General features: G+C 45.0%; 1 protein-coding gene across 1 annotated transcript in view; it reads right to left on the minus strand.

The window, feature by feature from the left end:
* The window catches only part of KCNMB3 (potassium calcium-activated channel subfamily M regulatory beta subunit 3), a 43037-nt gene that overhangs the window by 14019 nt on the left and 5692 nt on the right, over positions 1–23326 (minus strand). Inside the window, exon 2 of the mRNA XM_088452343.1 lies at positions 4605–4808. Within this exon, the coding sequence (XP_088308469.1) occupies positions 4605–4808 (204 nt within the window). The remainder of the gene's footprint in view (positions 1–4604; positions 4809–23326) is intronic.

The raw sequence follows: 23326 nt of genomic DNA on the forward strand, positions 1-23326 counted from the left end.
AAGCACCGGGGGTTGCTGCCAGCAGATTTACTGGATTGCCAGGTACAGCTGAAACAGGTTTTCTGGATAGCGCCAGGGATTGCTGTAGCAGGTTGCAGGTTACAGGGACAGACTTGAATGCATGAACCATACACCACGGGAAGACGAGATGTTCAGGCCCAGAATGCTATCAGGAGAGGATATATATATCATGGGTCTGGCAGCAATTGGTGGATACGGACAGGTGGTCTGGTAGTAGCATTCTGAGTGGTGGAAGGCACAGCATGCAGAGGGAGTATTCATCTCTGCAGCTCTGAGAATCAGAACCACACCTGCGATTCCAATCAGGGCTAGCAGTGCACACAGACAGAGGAGAGGCCAGGTGCAATAATCAGAGCAAATCCTCCAGGCAAATTACACACACAGATCCATGGGGGAGCTGACAGGGGTAAGTCTCAAGGCAAAAAAGGTGACAACTAGACAGGGTCGTGACAGTACCCCCCTCTTTATGGGTGGACTCCGGACACAAACAAAAACTTCCTTCAGACATCTTCCCAATTCTCAATTTCTTGGGATACTTGGAGTGGAAAGGAGATAGTTCAAGACCTTCGCCGATTCTTCTTTTTGCTGAGAGAACGTTTTGTGCCAACCAACGGACCAGGAATCTTTGGCAACTCCTGTGGAAATATGTGGCTGGGAAGGACAGGATCAGAATTTTGGGAGGAACAGTAGCAGAAAGGGGACAAGGAGGTGTGTGCACAAGTCATGTTCTGGGTTACAGATTCAAAAGTGCTGCTCTCTTGGGATGCCTGGAATTCGGCACGCTGGCCCTTGAAAACTTGACCTTGTTCAGATTTCAGAGGAGTGGAGGACGAATTCTTGGTAGCACAAACAGAGTGCTTGGACAATATTTTGGAACTGAGAACTTCGCTACAATTTTGGTTTACAGGGTAAGGACCAAATTCTTTGACAACAGCTTCACTGAAAGTCTTTATATTTTGAAGCATTGGATCTTTGGAGTTGTAAATAGGGGCAACCCAGTCCCAAGCTTTACCTTGAAAAGATGAGATAACAAACTCTACAATATTAGTAGACTTGACTCCACATGGCAGGGAAGAATTCATCATACTGAAGAAATGTTTCAATACAGCATAGTATTGAGTTAAGTCCCCATCAAAATAAATGCATGGTGAAGTATCTGACGAATCCTGTGTGTTCAAGGATTGTGGAGCACTTTCAGGTGCCTGGCAGGAGGAAATTTGAGGATGCTCCGATTGATGAGGAGTCGAAATAACTGAAGCTGACCGATGTTCGGAATTCGGACCAATTGATGGAACTGGAAGGAGTCCTGGGGAGCTAGAGACAGTAGCATCAACAATCAAAGCTGAGAACAGACTACAGAGATTGTCATCTTCTGGAACAATATATACAGGAGACGGTGAACAGGAACCATAATCAGATTTTGTAGCACAAGACACTTCTCCTTGATAACAGGAACTTGAGACCCCCTCCTGAGGCATGAGACTTGAGACCCCCTCCTGGGGCGCGAGACTTGAGACCCCCTCCTGGGGCGCGAGACTTGAGACCCCCTCCTGGGGCGCGAGACTTGAGACCCCCTCCTGGGGCGCGAGACTTGAGACCCCCTCCTGGGGCGCGAGACTTGAGACCCCCTCCTGGGGCGCGAGACTTGAGACCCCCTCCTGGGGCGCGAGACTTGAGACCCCCTCCTGGGGCGCGAGACTTGAGACCCCCTCCTGGGGCGCGAGACTTGAGACCCCCTCCTGGGGCGCGAGACTTGAGACCCCCTCCTGGGGCGCGAGACTTGAGACCCCCTCCTGGGGCGCGAGACTTGAGACCCCCTCCTGGGGCGCGAGACTTGAGACCCCCTCCTGGGGCTGCTAACTGGAGTCCCCTGCTGGAACGGGCAGAATCCGGGCTGGGACCGGAACGGGCAGAATCCGGGCTGGGACCGGAACGGGCAGAATCCGGGCTGGGACCGGAACGGGCAGAATCCGGGCTGGGACCGGAACGGGCAGAATCCGGGCTGGGACCGGAACGGGCAGAATCCGGGCTGGGACCGGAACGGGCAGAATCCGGGCTGGGACCGGAACGGGCAGAATCCGGGCTGGGACCGGAACGGGCAGAATCCGGGCTGGGACCGGAACGGGCAGAATCCGGGCTGGGACCGGAACGGGCAGAATCCGGGCTGGGACCGGAACGGGCAGAATCCGGGCTGGGACCGGAACGGGCAGAATCCGGGCTGGGACCGGAACGGGCAGAATCCGGGCTGGGACCGGAACGGGCAGAATCCGGGCTGGGACCGGAACGGGCAGAATCCGGGCTGGGACCGGAACGGGCACTGAGACGTTGACACTTAGAACCACTGCTGGAGTTGCAAAGGAAACAGTCTTTAATGAAGTGGTCAGAACTCCCACAATAGAGACAGAGCTGTAAATCTTTGCGCCGCTGGCGTTCGGCCACAGAGAGCTTGGGGCGTGGGTAACTATGATGTCTGACAGTATTTGGTTCAGAAGAATCCTTGTTTCTTAGGGATTCCAAGGCAGAGGTTTTAGTCGAGACAGAGGCAGCTCTAAGAAATTCAGGAATGATCTGAAAAATTTTGGTGAGTAGAGCCTGAAGCTGTTCCAGCAGTCGATGGAAGGTAGTTAGGGGTTCAGGTAAGGTTTGGGTAACATCTAGCCGGTTATTCAGGATTTTCAAAAGCTGTAGCACTTGATGCTGTACGGCCTCCTGTGAATCCAAGCGGGTGACCAGGTTACGGAAAGCATCTAGTCCCTTAATAGGTGCTTGATCTGCCACCATCGTTGGGCCTGAACATTCTGTCATGATTGGTGTCTGCGAGTTACCTGTCTCAGGTGGTGATCGGGTTTCAACGGAGGCCGGCATGACTGGAATCACAGATAATGTAAATAGCTCTATTTACAAGACTTGGGTAGCAGTGAAAACTGCCTTTGATGATAAATGACAGGAACTGGAGGGACCGGACTGGGACCAGCAGGAAGACTTGTTGAATTGAACTGATGAACTAAGAACTTGACTCTGGACTGGAATAACGTGGACTGAACTAAAGAGCTTGGAACTTGACTCTGGAACAACGTGGACTGAACTGATGAGCTTGGAACTTGATTCAGGACTGGAATGTGACAATGGCTAAAGGGAAGTCAGGTAATGCTGAGACGAGGGCTAAACAGGGTAATCTGGAATTACTATGACAAAGGCTAGAACTCAGGTGCAGGCTGGACAGGATAATTGGAAATAACAGGTTTCAGGAGGGATTGGGTAGGTTTGGGAATTTGCAGGCTGGACAGGATAATTGGAAATAACAGGTTTCAGGAAGGAATGGGTAGGTTTGGGAATTTGCAGGCTGGACAGGATAATTGGAAATAACAGGTTTCAGGAAGGAATGGGTAGGTTTGGGAATTTGCAGGCTCAGGGAGGGAATAGGTAGGTAACAGGGGCAGGAGTTGATCCACAGCAGGAAGCAAGGCAGGGTAACACGATGCAGGTTTACAGAGTGACAGGGACCAACCAGGAGTAGGACTAGCAGCAGAGCACAGGCCAGGTATTGCTGTAACAGGACGTCTGGATGCCAGGTATTACTGTAGCAGGTTTTCGGGATGCACCAGAGGTTGCTGTCAGCAGGCTTACTGGATTGCCAGGCTTGGCTGTAACAGGTTTTCTGGAAGCACCGGGGGTTGCTGCCAGCAGATTTACTGGATTGCCAGGTACAGCTGAAACAGGTTTTCTGGATAGCGCCAGGGATTGCTGTAGCAGGTTGCAGGTTACACGGACAGACTTGAATGCATGAACCATACACCACGGGAAGACGAGATGTTCAGGCCCAGAATGCTATCAGGAGAGGATATATATATCATGGGTCTGGCAGCAATTGGTGGATACGGACAGGTGGTCTGGTAGTAGCATTCTGAGTGGTGGAAGGCACAGCATGCAGAGGGAGTATTCATCTCTGCAGCTCTGAGAATCAGAACCACACCTGCGATTCCAATCAGGGCTAGCAGTGCACACAGACAGAGGAGAGGCCAGGTGCAATAATCAGAGCAAATCCCCCAGGCAAATTACACACACAGATCCATGGGGGAGCTGACAGGGGTAAGTCTCAAGGCAAAAAAGGTGACAACTAGACAGGGTCGTGACAATTACCAGGCATGTTGTGCATTTAATAATGCTGCCGTTTATAACTTTTGATTCAAAACTGCAGACAATCAGTGGCTTGCAATAGTCACCAATAGTAAGTTTAGCCCAAGCAGTGGAAAACGTAATCACTATATACATCTTTTGGTGGGATGTCAACCATTTCCTTTATCTGCTCAACTGACCAAACCTTAACCCACACATCAGGGATGCCATGGAGTGCCTCATAGAAAATAAATTATAAATTATTAGCAAAACATAATTGGGCTTTTGATTGTTAACAATTGTTTTATGATGCCTCAATAAAAAAACAAAACAAACATACATAATTGGCTTATATTTCCCAGATAATAACAGCCATATTATAGACATACAATATCACTCACATGTCACTATGATATGATGGGTAAAAGTATTGTTATAAACTAAAACAGTGTCTATGTGTGACTCACCTGTGCATGAACGGCTTTAAAATTGTAACCCCGAGTAAAAAGAACATAACTACAGAGAGCACCATCATTGTGAACCCCAGCAGCATCGCCCTGTCTTCTCCAGCATTGGACACCTGCTTTTTCATTTTATCCGGTGATTTCACCCCATCGCTGCTGCTGCTCTCTTTCCTTTTTGCCTTGCCAGGTGCTGGGGAAAAGGCTTCCCTTAAAATAGCAGAGAATCCCGTTATCAGGTGCACATCTCTTTTATCTTATCTTTTGTGTTTACTACAAATATAGCAGAATACATTTGTTCCATGATATAAAACCACATTTAATATTCAAACAGCTTCATAATGGTTAAATAGGGCCTCTGTGTGGATATGGTTGTTGTTTCCCCAATAACTGTATTGATTGAAACTTCATGCAACAAAAACTACTGACTTGATCTACCCCAGAAAATGGTTCTTAAGTAGCACAACCTGTACGGAAATCCCTCATCACTCACACCCTGCTCTGCATCACCACTCCTGGCACTCCTCTATCCCTCATCACTTATGCCCTGCTCTGCATTACCACTCTTGACACTCCTCTATCCCTCATCACTTATGCCCTGCTCTTCATCACCACTCTGGGCACTCCTCTATCCCTCATCACTTATGCCCTGCTCTACATCACCACTCTTGACACTCCTCTATCCCTCATCACTTATGCCCTGCTCTGCATCACCACTCTGGGCACTCCTTTATCCCTCATCACTTATGCCCTGCTCTACATCAGCACTCTTGGCACTCCTCTATCCCTCATCACTTATGCCCTGCTCTACATCACCACTCTTGACACTCCTCTATCCCTCATCACTTATGCCCTGCTCTACATCAGCACTCTTGGCAATCATCTATCCCTCATCACTTATGCCCTGCTCTACATCACCACTCTTGGCACTCATCTATCCCTCATCACTTATGCCCTGCTCTACATCAGCACTCTTGGCACTCCTCTATCCCTCATCACTTATGCCCTGCTCTACATCAGCACTCTTGGCACTCATCTATCCCTCATCACTTATGCCCTGCTCTACATCAGCACTCTTGGCACTCCTCTGTCCCTCATCACTTATGCCCTGCTCTACATCAGCACTCTTGGCACTCCTCTATCCATTATCACTTACGCCCTGCTCTACATCAGCACTCTTGGCACTCCTCTATCCCTCATCACTTATGCCCTGCTCTACATCAGCACTCTTGGCACTCCTCTATCACTCATCACTTATGCCTTTCTCTACATCAGCACTCTTGGCACTCCTCCATCCCTCATCACTTATGCCCTGCTCTACATCAGCACTCTGAGCACTCTATCCCTCATCACTTATGCCCTGCTCTACATCAGAACTCTTGGCACTCCTCTCTATCCCTCATCACTTATGCACTGCTCTACATCAGCACTCTTGGCACTCCTCTATCCCTCATCACTTATGCCCTGCTCTACATCAGCACTCTTGGCACTCCTCTGTCCCTCATCACTTATGCCCTGCTCTACATCAGCACTCTTGGCACTCCTCTATCCATTATCACTTATGCCCTGCTCTACATCAGCACTCTTGGCACTCCTCTATCCCTCATCACTTATGCCTTTCTCTACATCAGCACTCTTGGCACTCCTCTATCCCTCATCACTTATGCCCTGCTCTACATCAGCACTCTGAGCACTCTATCCCTCATCACTTATTCCCTGCTCTACATCAGCACTCTGAGCACTCTATCCCTCATCACTTATGCCCTGCTCTACATCAGAACTCTTGGCACTCCTCTCTATCCCTCATCACTTATGCCCTGCTCTACATCAGCACTCTGAGCACTCTATCCCTCATCACTTAATCCCTGCTCTACATCAGCACTCTGAGCACTCTATCCCTCATCACTTATGCCCTGCTCTACATCAGAACTCTTGGCACTCCTCTCTATCCCTCATCACTTATGCACTGCTCTACAACAGCACTCTTGGCACTCCTCTGTCCCTCATCACTTACACCCTGCTCTACATCAGCACTCTTGGCACTACTCTAGAACTCTAAGGGCCTGATTCAGAGTTACATGCAATGCTGATAATCACTTAGTTGAGCGATTCTTTGCTACTGCATGTGCGTGAAAATCCCTAAAAACTCCTACAAAGCGAGCATAGCACAGATGGTATGCACAAAGGCGTTGTTGCGAATGAGATGCATGGTACCAGAGATGTCTAGGAAAAGTGCTGGATGTTCCTGGGTGGTGACCAGGAGATGGCTAAACAGATGCATAGATATGGTCCGTCTTATGGGGATATTATGGGAGTCTCGGGGGCATATCGCTGAAGTGGTTGTGCATACAGATGCTCAACTTTGGAGGCCATACTCAGATGGAAAATCTGCACCTGCCATAGGGCTGGTGGAAGTTTTAATGGTGCAAAGGATGGTGGCATCTAAAGACACACCAGGCAGTATTACAGCATATTAAGCCAACCATTTGTGTGTCGACCATTTGAACCAGTCGACCTTTTAACCATGTCAACCTTCTGCACTGTCAACCATTTGTTAGTAGACCTTTTGACTGTGTTGACCAATTTACTGTCAGTCTAATTACTGTCAATCCATTATACCACACACCCAGATGAAATCTTGAGTTAATCCTTGCACTCCACAATGATCCATAGGCCACCATTGTGATCTTATCCATCCCATTTAGCATCTCTAATGGGACAAGATTAGGGTTTACCCCTTCCATGATGATTTTCATTTAGGCCATTGATAAAATCAGTTCTTCCTTGTTTAAGAACATCAGTGTTAAGGGCATGTCACACAAATTGTATCTTTTTGCGGACAACATCCTTCTGTTCATCTCTAGTCCGGAGACATATCTACCCACACTTCATGACATTTCAGAACAATTCAGCAATGTATTTTGTTCTAAGCTAAATATCTCCACCTCCTTCTTATCAGAGACCCTAGATATACCTAGAAAGAGCCATAAATCTTGATTTTCCCATTGAAGACCTCATATGGATCCTTAAACATATGAAGCCTAATGTCAGGAACGTTAATGGCATTAGCATCAGATATAATAAAAGTCTGCAACAGGACAGTAGCACTTACTACTATCTGTATTATTCCACTAAATTACCTTTTCCGTGCAGTAAATGTATTGCCTTTTACAAAAATACAAGAAATCTTTAACAACCCAGCATCACTTTATTAAAAGTATATGCAATTTAGGTATTGGACCGAAGAAATGACAGGCACAACCACGCCATGCAATTGTCTCCTTTGCTAGTCAGACTCACTAGAGAGTATGGGAAAGGAGGTATTTTAAGTCTGGTATTGTTTCTTATCAAACCCAGATTTAGGGGCCTATGTATCAAAGCTTGATGAGAGATACAATTGTGAGAGAAAACGTATTAACCAATCAGCTCCTAATTGTCATTTTTCAAATGCAGCCTAAAAAAATGTAAGTTAGAAGCTGATTGGTTGGTGATTTATCTCTCACAATTTTATCTCTCATGAAGCTTTGATACATAGGCCCCTTAATCGCAAAATCCTCCAATTAAATGAAATTTAACAATGACCAGTGGGAAGGCCTGATTGCTACTACCTACCATATGCCCAAATACATTAACCTCACATAAATGTATATTAAGTTGCTACACATGATACACCTAACCAGACTCCGCAAAGACTAATATAAAACCAATGAGTAAGACCAAAAAGGCACTTATACTTAAAATAAGTGTGTCCTCTCAATCTTGCATAGACGATGACTTATCCTGTCACTTCCTCTATGTTAACACATGAAAATGAAAAGAGGCGCAATGGTGTAATTCCGGGGATGATGTGAAGTGTGCTTCTATACACAAAAGATACACAATCACCTATATTAGGTGGTAATCTGGCATGTAAAGGTCTCTTTGTGTTTCTATATACCAGTTCTCTTATTTTTGACCAATGTTCTTAATCACGAAGGTAACATATAATCAAAGAGAAATTAGATACTTGTGTAATATTGTTGGCTACTTAATTAAACCATTACAAATATTGTAACCCTACTCACCTATGCAAGGTGGTCGATGTGCATCAAAAGGTATCTTTATCTTCCTTTTAATTCAGTTGTATGAGCATACACCATGGTGAAAAGTATCAGTGTCCCGCTGAGAGAGAGTGAGCATATCACAATCTCCGCCTCCAAAAGACCCGGGAGTGGTGGAAGAGATTAGGTGTCCCTTGATGATGGCATGGCAAAGGTGTAAATTTGGTATTGATACAACTGCAATGGGCAGGAGTGTTTGAGTTCATTAGTCAGGTCCTGGATCTACTCTCTCATCAGAATTAGACCATTTGGCAAATGATGCAAAACTGGTCCTAACATCCTTCCCATCAACAAAATGAACACAAAATGCAACTTAGTTTTAACTTGGAGACCTAAGGTGTCCCCAATTCCACTTAAGCCTTGTTCCCAATAATTAAGTGGCTAAAGTGTCATAAATATGTTAACGATGAGTAAATGCTCTTCACAGAATTTGACTAGCAGATATCCCCTTTCCAACTCGGTCAGCTTCCTTGAACCGGCATCCATAACTAAATCCCAATCTGCATTATAAGGTGTATTTTGTGATGAGAATGTGCTAGCATATCTTTCTCACTCCTTCTCTTCCCTGCTCCCCCATTGGATATTATTGTGTTCCCCTCCCTTCTTACTTTATGTTCCCCTCCATTTTTTTTCAATAAAAATAATAGAAAAATTAGTAATGTAACAAATTCTAAAGTGTATGTAATTGCCAGATGTATCAAGTGAGTGGGAAAGGAACTGCTGGCCTTTGGCAAAACACACCTATACAGTGAAGGTTATTAATATCGTACTGTGCATACAGCCAATAAATAGGCACAAGGCTGTGTGACAGAGTGGTGGGAAAGGAGCACAGTATATTTTACAAAGTCTCAGATCACTGTAAATAATGATACATGTCCCTAAGGATGATCACCAAATTACTCCCCAAACCCAATAAATCCAATTAAGCCAGGGGTTCCCAAACTCCACCATTACAGTCTACGTTTAAGGATATTCATGCTTGATCACAGGTGACTTAAATCAGTCAATTTGATTTAACCATCTGTACTCAAGCATGGATAGCTTTAAAACCTGGACTGTAATAGCAAAGTTTGGTAACCTCTCAATTAAGCTCTCTAAAAACTGCACGGTTATCTGCTCAAATGAAGCTCTCACCACTAAGTCAAAAACCCTTCAGTACCAAGATCTTAGGGACACATATTCTTAAGGGTATGCAGTTGGGATGCTGACGGTCTAAATGCCGACCGTCGGCATCCTCACTGTCTAATCTCGGCAAGGGTCTAATGACAGGCGTCATCCCGACGCCTGTCATTTTACCTACGCCGGGAGCCTGATGCCCGGCATCCTGATCGAAGGTAAGCCGGGCACCGGACCCGGACAGCAACGGGGGGGGAGGGTTAGGATTAGGGGCTGCCGGGGGGACTTAGGGTTAGGCACCCCCCCAGGAGGGTTAGGGTTAGGCTAGGGGAAGGGGGGGTTAGGGTTAGGCACCCCCGGGGGGTGGTTAGGTGTATGCACCACTCCAGGAGACTTAGATTTAGGCTGAGGGGAAGGGGGGGTAAGGTTTAAGCACTTACAGGGGGGTTAGGGTTAGGCACCCCTAAGGGAGGGTTAGGGTTAGCGGGGGTTAGGTTAGTGAATAGGAAAATACTTACCTGTCTGGATTAGAACCGCCAGTCTTCCAGCGTCAGGATTATTCCATACCGATCCCTTCTTAAGAGACCAACAAATAATAATGGAACCTCAGGACAAGTTAGGCCATGATGTAAATTTCATATGTGTTTATTTAAAAATGGATGAGCAGGGAAATCTGAAATCTGAATATTAATATTAGTGCGAAAGAGAACACAGAGGCGTGTATTTACACAACCATGACACTCCCATAACATGCCTTTAAGATGGCTTCTTTTTGTGTTTGATGCAGGTCAGAAACATAGTTAACGGAGGCAACAGGTACATCTGACAGAAGTTCCAAGGGTAGAAAGAAGTGAATTATTTCCACACAAGACTTAAGAAAGTGTATACAAAATATACAGAAGTAAAATGTCTAGACCAACTATAGGGAAACTAAAACTGTAGGACTATCTGTGAACAAGCAACACTGGTGAAATGTGTGTCATGGGAGGTCCACATTTGTTCATGAGCATGACCCATGAGCCTAAACCACTAGAATGTTTGTATAAGAGTTTACCCAGAGAATTCTACCTTAAATCATTGTACAGGTGTCTCTTCATTTAATTTGCACGCGTTCTCACTGGGGAATAGGTACAATCCTGTCCTACAATGTTATAAACAACAGGGAAATTGTACTATAGTTTCCGAAAGTAGAAGCATGAATCTTTTTGTCCTTCACAGCAGTTTCTAAGTCTAATACACTGTCATCTGGCTGTTCACTGACCAGGCCCACAACCGGACAGCAGAAGTGAGAGAGCATAAATTTATAGTTTCCCAAACTCTGCTATTACAGTCCATGTTTTAAGGATATTCATGCTTGAGTCCACATAGTTAAATCAGGATTTAGTTAAAATGCTGATGGACGGTATACTGGCTGTTGATATATCGATACCGAATCCTGACTGCTGGCAAAATGGCCACGCCACTATCCCGAATGATATCAGGATACTGGCGTCGGCATCCTGAACAATGGAATGACGAACGTCCCAGACAGAGGTAAGTAGCACACTGTTCTGCAGTGTCCCCAGGGATGGAGAGGTAGGTTTAGGCATCTCCAGGGGAACATTAGGGTTAGGCACCCCCCGGGCAGGTTAATTTATGCTGCGGGGAGGGGGGGTTAGGGTTAGGCACCACTGGGGGTAGGTTAGGGTTAGGCACCACAAAGGGTGGATTGGGGGAGGGGGGGAGTTAGGGATAGCATACTTACTTGACTGTGCAGGGATCCGGTGTTGGGATTTGAACCTATTGAGCCGCTGGTATTTCATACCCGTCCAGGTTAAATCAAATTGACTGAGACACTAATTAAGTCACCTGCGCTCAAGCATGGATATTCTTTAAACCTGGACAGTAATGGCAGAGTTTGGAAAACTCTGCATTAGTGACACTATAATGCTTTATACTTTTACAATCTATCCCTCTTACCAATATTTTGGAAGTCAAAATTCGGGAGTACATAACCCATTTGAGTGATATGTAAGAGTGTTCAGCTATTTAAAATGATACCATTTGGATACTTGGAACTAAGGACCTCATTCAGAGTCGGTCATTGTGGCCGCTTGGTCGTAAGGTAAAAGGGTCCGGATATGCAAATGAAGCGCTCGCAAGTTGCGTCATTAAGATGGGATTGTTAGCTGGACGAGCGAGGGGAGGATGCGGCCGTAAGACTAAAAATACGCCCCCTTCTCGTTCCCATTACACATCATCTTCGGGCATATAAGGATTAATCAAGACCATCAGGAACCATCAGAGCTGTTCGTAGAGCTTAAGGTTGACCATACCCTCTCTTAAGCACTACAATCAAGTCAGTGTAAAAACCTCCCATGTCACATGTGCCATGACACTACTTAGTTAATTATGCACTCCCATAAAACGCCATTTGCATAGTCAGGCACGCCTGCGTTCGGATCTCCACTCTCCCGTTCACAAGCACCTTCCCCTGTTACCACCCACAAACGCCTCATCCTGTCATTCAAACTAACGACCTGGCTGTGTTCAAGGAGAGAGCAATTTCTGATCATAATAGCTAGTTTGCGCACGCGCATTGAGAATTTTACGCATGCGCAGTTTAGCGAACATCGGTGGAGTACGACCGAGTGGCCACAACGACCGACTCTGAATGAGGTCCTAAATGTAATAGGTTGCGATCTTCCGATGCTGTGGGGATTTATGTGAGTCTCCCCATATTTTTAAAGTGACAATTATTTTAAAGGCTGAACCACCTTGGTTTTGCCTTTAAAATGAATGTCACTTTAAAAAAATGGGGAGAATCGCATTAATCCCTGCAGCATCATAAGATTGCAACCTATTACATTTAGCCCTTGGAGTTAACCATTGCATTCTATTTGCTCTGACACATTAAGCAGAAGTTTATATCAATGGTTTACTGTGATTGCAGGTATTAATGTCAACAGCTAATTAAATTCCTTCTATAACATCTGACTATTGTGATTACAGCTGCTTGGCAACACTAAGCTACATTTGTGAAAGCTGAACAAATCATTGTTATTTTTCAAGTGAACATTTTCAAGTGCACTGCTACAGAAAATTCTCATTAAGGTATATAAACATATGCTGTGCTAATATTTCTAAACAATGGTACATAACTGCACCATATAAGCACTTTCACATGGATGTTGGGCATGAAACTCTTAGTTTCACCCGCGGCTAATTGTCAGGCAAAAGTACTGCAACTTGGGGATTAGCTATTCAATGAAATAGCTTTTTCCCCGCATCATTAGAACGGAACTCCCGCGCGAGAACACACTGATTCCGCGAGAACTGCGGAATCAGTGTGTTATACCCTCTCGCGCGAGGCCGAATAGGGCAGCTTCACGCGGATTTTACCTCGCACCTACATGAGGTACGAGGTACAGTCTGACAGCAGGGACTCGCGTGCGGGGTCTCGGGGACACCCACGTGTGAAATCCCCGCTAATTGAATCCTGATCAGCGCGATAATTAGCTGCGGGGTAAACCCTCAATACGCTGTACTCAAATGATGAGATGATTGAGGATTCAAAAATTTGCTGTTTGAAGGGACTATACTGTGCTTTAATAAGAGTTCATTTGCATGAATACTAATATTTATCACAGTAATAGAACCCTACAGTGTGAATGTAACCACACTTTCATGTATATCCAATTGTATATAGCTCAGAATTACTGTATATTAAGTTAATTAAGAATAGTATTTTACTCAGTATCTGATAACACTGATCAAACCTCATTTTATTGCCAATCATATTAGAGTGATTACTGTCAATTGACTACTGGTTGGGTGGCCGATCACTTATATACAGAGAAGAAATATTCTAGAATGAACGGGAAGTGAACATTTAGAATATTTGTGTCTCACCTTCTAGAATGTTCTGATAGATTCCCATATACACACGTTATGGATAAGTTCCCTTTTACTTGAGGTATCCATTATCTCAAAAACTACAGCCAATTTGAAAAACTACTCTAATTCAGCAGCTCCAAAGTACGAGGGTTGTTCAAAAAGTAATGCCTAAATGCTCACAACTAAAAGTTTATTATAGATACAGATTTGAAAATTTGCAGCAAATACTTTGAAGTCTTAGTAACAGAATGACTCTACTCAAAATATTCACCATCTGCCCTCAAACATTTTCTCCACCTCTCAACCCAAGCTATGAATCCACTTTGGAAAAATTCCAGTGGTTGGTGTTTGACCCAGGAACGTATGACGATTTTAACAACCTCTAACTCTTCAAAATGTTGACCCCGGAGACAGTATTTGAGAGGGCCAAACAGATGAAAGTCAGAAGGGGCCAAATCAGGACTCTATGATGGATGTGACATTATTGCCCACCCAATTTTGGCAATGGCCGTAGATGTTGCCATCGAAGTGTGAGGTCTGGCATTGTCATGGTGTAAGATGACATCTGACAGTGGAATTGTTGACCTTTTTTTGCGGATGGCTTCTTTCAGGTTCTTAAGTGTAAAATGTATCGATCACTGTTGATTGATTGGTTTGGTTCCAAGCAATCGATTCCTCGGCAATCCCAGAAGAATATGACCATAACTTTGTTTACGGATCACTGTGATTTTAACTTTTTTGGCCTAGGTGAACTTGGGTGTTTCCATTGTTTTGATTGGGCCTTTGTTTCTGGGTCATAAAGGAATACCCAGGTCTCATCTCTTGTAATTACATTTTTCAAAAACGTCTCAGGGTTGGCTTCAAAGTTGGTCAAAAGGTCATTGCACACTTCCACCCTCTGGGCCTTATGATCCTTGGTTAATTGCTTTGGAACCCATTTAGCACACACTTTACGATATCCCAAATCATTAATTAGTGTTTCTACAGTGCCATGGCTACATTCAAGTTCATCACTGATATCTCTGATGGTCTGCTGGTCACACTACGGTCTTTCTGAATCATGGCATCGACTTTGTGTTGGTTCTCTGCTGTCACTGTAGTTGATAGTCTGCCACCACAAGGTTTGTCGCACATGGACGATTCTCCCGATTGAAAAAACTTCATCCACCTTCTGACATTGCTATAGTCAATTGTATGCTCACCATACACTGTTTTCAGTCTTCTGTGGATTTCTGTAGCACAGCAGCCTTTTTTTTCCAGAAATTCAGTGATGGCTCTTTGTTTCATCTTGGATTCCATGGTATTTCTTGGACTACCTAAACAAAAATACATATATAGCTAGCAGACATATTAAACTACAAACTAACAAAGTTTTAAATAAATGTTGCATATTATTTTATAGTTATGAGCATTTAGGCATTACTTTTTGGACAACCCTCGTACCTTAAATTCATTCAAATATCCTTGCCAACAAAACAAGATTTTTTTTTAGTTGGGCTGTGTAATTAATCACAGTTCTGTTTTCCCTCATTATTTGATTACATGTAATAATATTTATAAGTTTACTTTGCCATTTTTTTTATATGTACATACATACAAACAATTGTTTGTTTTGACTGTTTTTATCTGAATATCTACAAAAATATGTTTTATTAAAATTTGGATTCAAATTTACAATTTATATTTAAAACAATTATATTAAGAAGAGTATATATAGAAAATAGAAAGGTAGAACTAGCGCTTCTAAAATTGGGATAGACGTAGGGATCGAATCTATTAAGTCCCAAATGTCTTTTTTTCTGGGTGCTGGAGTTACTCAGACCTTCTGGAACATATATACTTGGATGAGGGTGTTCCCAAATAGTTGTTATTCAATCCTCTTCTGACTGTAATTCTTCTCCAGGTAATTTATCACAATACCTCAAAAACAAAACGTGAACCACTCATAGTGCAAATTAATAGTTTACAACAAATTCATATACAGGAAATAATAGTCTAGACTGCGTACCCTTTTGAAACCTGAATTAGGCCAATGTATCAGCAGAAAATTATAAATAATCCTCAGTATCTCCTCCAAATGTATACCAGAACTCCTTTTATGCTCCTCCTTAAAAAAACAAGGTATTTCCTCTCATAGTGTAAAACTATTATTTATTTAACATATCAACAAACATAAAAACACTGATAGGGGGATAAGCTTAGTACCGTATTTGGCCTTTTTTCAAAGGCACAATGATCAGCAAGAAAGGATGGATGTTATTCCCGGGTAGTCAACCTCTCTCCTGGTCTTTTAGCATCTCCGCATCAGGTCACATACAGCAAACAAGTCCCCATAACCACCAACGCGTTTCAAACTTTCAACTGTATAAAGTCTTCCTCGTATAAGATGTCCCAAGTGTCAGATTCAAGGTTTGATTTGGGCTCTGTACTGGGACTACTGGGCAGGTCTGGTTGGAGCTGGAGTGAATGAAGCTAGGTGAATGTATGACGCTTCTCCCTATGGAATGAAAGAACAGGATGAAGAACTTAACAAATACAAGGCAGAGAAACTGGGGTGCTACCCAGCAATGGTGGTAACACTAACTGAAGCCTAGAACATAGATATATGAGAAATGCTCAAGTCTCTGGAACACGGAGGTGTATCTCACCCCCCCCCAGCTTCCCTCCCCTTCTTGCCCATGCCCCTAGCCCCTCCCCTCCTTGCACACCTGGCAGATGCCACGCCCCTATCCCCTCCCCCTTTTTATTCAAGTGGCAGCCTAGAACTGCATTGTAAGGGATGGTGAACTGCTAACAAACCAGATACCATGGGCACAATACACCCTGAGTAAATTAAATACTAATGAGTATGAATGTGCTGCTTGTCTAAGTTTGTGTGTGTGTGTGTGTGTGCGTGTGTGTGTGTGTGACATTTAAAGTGTTTTGAAAACACTTTTTTGAATACCAGCTGCTGATAATTATAGCAAGGCGTTGTAATTGGAAAAAATATAACCAGTATTTTCCCACTAATAAGATGAGACAGACTTCAATTGTGACATGACACACAGACAACGTTAACGATACAAATGCCCACTGCCTGGACTCCACAGCAAGTACACACAGGGACATACACAGACAGACTCACGTCTTTTTTAAAGAAAAAATGATGATCAGCGTCCGTGTGGGTCCTCTCATTGCGCTTTCTCTTCACATGGCAGGAGAAACAGACGCTCTATGGCGTTACTGCATCATCTCTTTCCCATTTTGCCAGAGCAGTAGGAGGGGGACTCACTAGGGAGGGGGACTCACTGGGGAGGGTGGGCCCGGCCAAGTGAGTCACTCTTTGGAGCACTGCCCACTCACTGCATCTTTTGATATGGGCAGCGTGACGGTCAGGCAAGTCTCTCTCCTCTCTTTCTTAATCAGACAGCCATGGCCCGCATCAATGCTTGTAGTCATGCTGTGGCCAGGTAAGGTGAATGGAGTTTCGGCCCGTTCTGGCCCACTTTAACCCCTGGGGAACAGTAGATATGAGTTCAGTCCATATAGTAAATACTAGAGATATGTGCAGTCAACAGAAGAAGCCTGTATATAATGCTGATAGCCTGCAGGCTGAAACAGGTACTGTGCATAGGTATTAGCAGACTGTAGTTGGTTGTGCACATTGGTATTTCCAGGCTGAAACTGCACGCTAGTATATGCAGGCTGTAGATGCACGCTGGGATATGCAGGCTGTAGCTGCATGCTGGTATAATCAGGCTGTAACTGCATGCTGAGATATTGCAGGTTGCAACTGGAACTGTACGCTGGTATAAGCAGGCTGTAGCTGCACGCTGGGATATGCAGGTTGTAGCTGCATGCTGGTATAATCAGGCTGTAACTGCACGCTGGGATATGCAGGCTGTAGATGCACGCTGGGATAGGCAGGCTGTAGCTGCATGCTGGTATAATCAGGCTGTAACTGCATGCTGAGATGTGCACATGAGCACTCGCAGGAGAAACAGGAGTTAGAAGGCAAAGTGGCTGACGTTGGAACCAGGAACAAGTAAGATACAAGTTGTACTGGCAATGAGCAAGTGCAAATGAGGGATTTAAATAGGCACTCTGGACAGTCATTGGTTGCACATGTGAAAAGTAATTCCTCAGGGACTGAACAAATCTGGAGTCAGCTGACCAAAGCAAGATGGCAGCACCCATGGAGTGCTGGCTTCAGGGTAAACACCATCACACAGATACTAGGTTGTCACCACATGTACCCAATGGGAAGACTGGCCAATGGAAACATGCCAACCGATGAACTTACAGTGCCGGGTTTCGGTGAGAAGTCTGAGTGCTTGCTGTGTGACACCAAGGAACCTTCTACCAAAAACGCTCTGAGATACCTTGTCATGGAGCAGAAGCGCTGCACCATGTTGTTCAACCCAAATGCCATCCTGCTGATTTCTGGCTGACTCTACCTGTCCACAATCTGCTAAAAGGCTTCAGAGTGAACATCTTTTATACCTATAGTGAAAGTTCTGCTTGTGAGTAATCTGCTGCCCAGAAAAAGAGCTGCGATAATTGCAATATTAAGCTCCTATCATGATCCTATTGATCTGCCTCGAAACAAGGCACCATTGACCCTCTTCTACAGTAAATTAATTAAGCTACTGCAGTGACATTGTCCAACTGGATCTTGATGACCCTTCCTCAAAATAACTGGTACCATCTTACCTGGTCATAGGTTTTGATTTACAGAACATCCATCAGGAGCCATGGCTTTGCCACAGTCTGGGTTAGGTTTAGGGACCCCCGGGGGACATTAGGGTTAGGCACCCGCCGGGCAGGTTACCTTTAGGCGCCGGGGAGGGGGGTTAGGGTTAGGCACCACTGAGGGTAGGTTAGGTTAGGGTTGGGGGGGAGAGAGTTAGGGATAGCATACTTACCACCCCTGTCGGGATCTTGACTGTGCATGGTTCCGGCGTCGGGATTTGATATACCCATCCCAGTTAAATCAAATTGACTGAGATACTAATTAAGTCACCTGCGCTCAAGCATGGATATTCTTAAATCCTGGACTGTAATAGGCGGAGTGTGGAAAACTCTGCATTAGTGACACTATAATGCTTTATACTTTTACCATGTATCCCTCTTACCAATATACTGGAAGTCAAAATTCGAGAGTACATAACCCATTTGAGTGATATGTAAGAGTGTTCAGCTATTTAAAATGATACCATTTGGATACTTGGGACTAAGGGGGTCATTCAGACCCGTTCGCGAGCAAAGGACGCTCGCAAACGGGTCGATGTTGCCCCACTGCGCATGCGCACGACGGAGGGAGCTCCGTCGTGCGCATGCGCGAGACCCGGACTGCGACAGCCAAGCTGTCGCTCCGGATCTCGCACCAAAGGGGGCGTGCTGTCGATGTTGATTGACAGCACGCCCCCTTTGGTGGGCGTGCCGGGGGCGTGGCGGCCAGACGGAAGCGTTCCCATGATAGAGCCAAAATCACTCCAGGGCTTGCGGTCACCGAGACCCTACAGCAGGGTCTCCGTCGCAAGCCCGATGGTCGCGATGGTCTTGACCATCGCGACCATCATCGTGGACGCTCGCTATAGCTGTGGGTGGTCACCCACAGCTATACGAGCGTCCAGGAGGACGCTCCATTTTCATGGAGGAGGGCCCTGATTCAGAGCGAGCGCTCTGGTCAGAGCGTCCGGCTCTGAATCAGGCCCTTAGGCCCTGATTCAGAGACAGACGCTCTGAAAAAGCGCTCGCTCTGAATCAGGGCGTTTTTTTTTTTTTTGGAGTGGCCTCCTGGCCACTCGCATAGCTGTGGGTGACCACCCACAGCTATTGCGAGCGGCCAGGATGATGGTCGCGATGGTCAAGACCATAGTGACCATCGGGCTTGCGACGAGACCCTTGTGGTAGGGTCTCGTGGCCGCAAGCCCCAGAGAGCTTCTGGCTCTAATAGAGCTGGAAGCTCTCCCACTGACATCACTGGTGATGTCAGTGAGGCCGCCCACCTTTTGGTGCAAGACCCGGAGCGACGGAGCGCCCGTTGCTAGCCGGGTCTCGCGCATGCGCATGTGGGAGCTGGCTCCGGCGTGCGCATGCGCAGTGGCCTAACATCGACCTGCGCTCGCGAGTGGGTCTGAATCAGGCCCTAAATGTAATAGGTTGCGATATTCTGATGCTGCAGGGATTTATGTGAGTCTCCTTGTATTTTTAAGGTGACAATTATTTTAAAAGCTGAACTAGCTTGGTTTAACCTTTAAAATGAATGTCACTTTAAAAATACGGGGAGAATCGCATAAATCCCCGCAGCATCATACAATTACATTTAGTCCTTGGAGTTAACCATTGCATTCTATTTGCTCTGACACATTAAGCAAAAGTTTGTATTAATGGTTTACTGTGAATGCAGGGGTTAAAGTCAACAGCTAATTAAATGCCTCCTATAACATCTGACTATTGTGATTACAGCTGCTTGGCAACACTAAAGGTGCCCATCCACTTAAAGACATGAAAATGACTGCACAATTGCGACATTGTAATCGTGCAGTCGTTTGTCAGTCTGTGATGTGCCTACACTGAACAAGCAGTCACTCAGTGTAGGCACATCAATCATCTGCAAACATTCGGAACCTGACATTATCGTCAGGTTGTCCAGCATGCTTGCCCGATGATAGATGTCTAATGACCAGCGGAAGTGCGCATCGCTGGTCGTTTTAGACATTTTTCTTATCGATTTGCAAACGATTTATGAACAATTGAACGATATAGTTGTCGTTCAATCGCTCAATTTAATCGTCTAGTGGATGGGCACCTAAAGCTACATTTGTGAAAGCTGAACAAATCATTGTTATTTTTCAAGTGAACATTTTCAAATGCACTGCTACAGAAAATTCTCTAAGATATATGAACATATGCTACTTTGATAAAGAGCCCCAGTGCTCGAAACTCGTCAGCCGTGGCATGCTGTTGGAGGACCCTACTTTGTAACATCTTAACAGTGAGTCACACGGGAAATCCGGGAACCCCCTGTTTGCAATACCACGCTGTTTGATATCTTCTATTTGATACGGGCCCATCCATACGGACTTATTATGCATTTCCATGTTATATGTTTTTAGTATTTTTCTTTATGTTTGTTTATTTGATGTTGTGCTCATGATTAGAGCTTATTATCAACATGTTTATGGGTTCTCTAAAGCTAATTGAATAAATCACCAAAAGTTTGATTGCACTATTGTGCCCTTTCTCTCATCTATTTATTTTCATATGTACCGTGGATGCCAGAAAACTTGTATCTACTTAACAAGTATAGTATCATTCCTTTTTTACCATTGTTGCTAATCTTTAGCGCACAGAGGTGCCTCACAACTATACATTGTTTAATAAGCTTGTTTGTCAAGTCATGATAAGATTTGCCCCACTAACAAATTAGCTTGATCTAGAGAACCATTGAATGAATATGTCCCCTTCAATGTGGAAATCAACTTTCCTAGAGTAATCAAACAAAGGTGAGAAGCTAATTGTCTGTGAGCTGACAGTGACATTCAAAGTCCCTGTCCAGAGAGCCTGATTCACCATACTCACACTAGAGATTGACCTGATGTCGTACAGGATTTTGGCCACTTCCTGCGTGCATTGAGTCGTCTGGCTGAGTATGCTGCCGAACTGCCTTAATTATGCACGCCCCTATAACGGCGTCCTAGTGCACAGACACGCCTGCGTTTGCCCAACCACCCCCCGTCACCACCCACAAACGGCACTTCCTGTCATTCAATATCGGAAGGGTCTGCGTACACACTGCATGTAATCTACTAACATTTATGTTCTGCTAGTTTGGCTACAGCATACATTTACTAATACCTAAAAACCAAATCAAATATTGTCTGTTAGTAAATGTGTTATTTTACCTCAGAAACACAACAACGATGTTGATCGATTTTGATTGATTTTAAAACTATCAAATTCAATTAAAATTGACTTTTAGTAAATATTCCCCTAAGTATGAAACTTCAGCCAAACTCCTGAGAGAACAATCCTTCACTACCCATATCCAGTCTATCTCACAATCATGCCATTTCCACCTTTACAATATCTCTAGAATCAGACCCTTCCGCACCATAGTCACATTGGCGTATGTATAATGAGTGCAGGGCATGGCACACTCTACACTCATGTTTAATACTTAGCTCTTTGCAGTCCCACATTGGCGCTACAACAGCAGCACAAATCACTGGGAAAATGGCACAGAGCCCATTTTCCCAGAGAGTTGCGCTAGCACAGCAGAGAAGTTTCTGGGACTATGGCTTGGGTGCCATGTTACCGGAGACCTGCAGTGCCAGAAACCCCCCCCCCTCCTTTCCCTCCCCCTTGGAGTCTATACCATGCTGGGAGTGCAGGTGCCTCCTCTTCATTCTTTAGGCATTCCCAGCGGCTGTGTGGATTCCAACTAGGGTTGCCAACTGTCCTGTATTATACGTGATCATCCCATATTTGAAGGGAACATGCTGGCATGCATATCGATTTAATACGGGAAGCAGTTTGTCCCACTTCAGGTCTGGTGCTGTGCCTCACTGCCGCCGGCTACCAGTGGTGACTGAGCTCTCAGCTCTGCCTCTAGTGCAGAGCGGCAGGTGCTCTCAGCTTTTGTGTACTGCACGGATGGACCTCTGGCTGGCATAAAGGTGGGATTTGGACTTCACACACACACACACAGCCTGTAAAGGCAAGTGACAGGAGGCTGGAAAGACACAAGGGGCAGAAGGCTGGTGAGACAGGATACTGGCCAGTGGAAAACGCAGGATTTCTAGAGGGGGGTTTCCAAATGCCTGATTTTAGAGTGAGTGTGGCCTGTCCACGGAGAGGGCATAATTAGCACTTATCCAGCTTTAATATGTTACATACAAAGTATATTGTGTGGCATAATCCCAGCATATACAGGACCAGCAAACACAGTAAGCCATTAGATGCGGCAGTAGTTCCATCCTGTCTGAGCTGAATGTTTTTATGTTAAATGTGGGCACAATTCCAGAGCATTGGAGCAAGTTCAGGAGTCTGGGGGAGCGGCAGAAGAACCTAGCACTGCCCTGGACATACTGTATATGTACTTATCGGTCTCCTTATGTACTGGATAGTATATTATTATACAGTATTAATAATTAGCCCTATAGATGGTCTATAGCAGTGCACCCCTAACAGTGCATGTTATCCACATCTTCTAGTTGGTGCACAGGTATATTTATTACTGGCTGACACATTTTAAAAGATCCACAGGTGGTGTTAATTATTTAATTTGTGATACTGAGAACAACATGCAGCACTCGTAACATTCTATTAAATTACTATTTCTATTGTAGTCATGTTGTTGGCTGGGGAGGGGGGTTTCCAGGCAGACAGAAACCCCCCATGCGTTTGCCTATGCTGGAAGGATACTGTCGAGACACAGGTGGCAGGATGCTAGATGAACAGAAAGCAGGAAAGATGGGTCAATAGGCTGGAGAGACACTGGAGGCTGAAGAGACACAGAGGACAGGATGCTGGATTGTTGGAGCAGCAGGCTGCCTTGACAGGGCAGAAGACTGGAAAGACATGGGGCAAGTGACTGGAGAGACACAGGGGGCACAAGTCTGGTTGAATCTTTGTTGTATGATGATGACA

The sequence above is a fragment of the Taudactylus pleione genome, unplaced genomic scaffold, assembly GCF_031769625.1.
Source record: "Taudactylus pleione unplaced genomic scaffold, aTauple2 ptg000037l, whole genome shotgun sequence".
Lineage (NCBI taxonomy): Eukaryota > Metazoa > Chordata > Amphibia > Anura > Myobatrachidae > Taudactylus > Taudactylus pleione.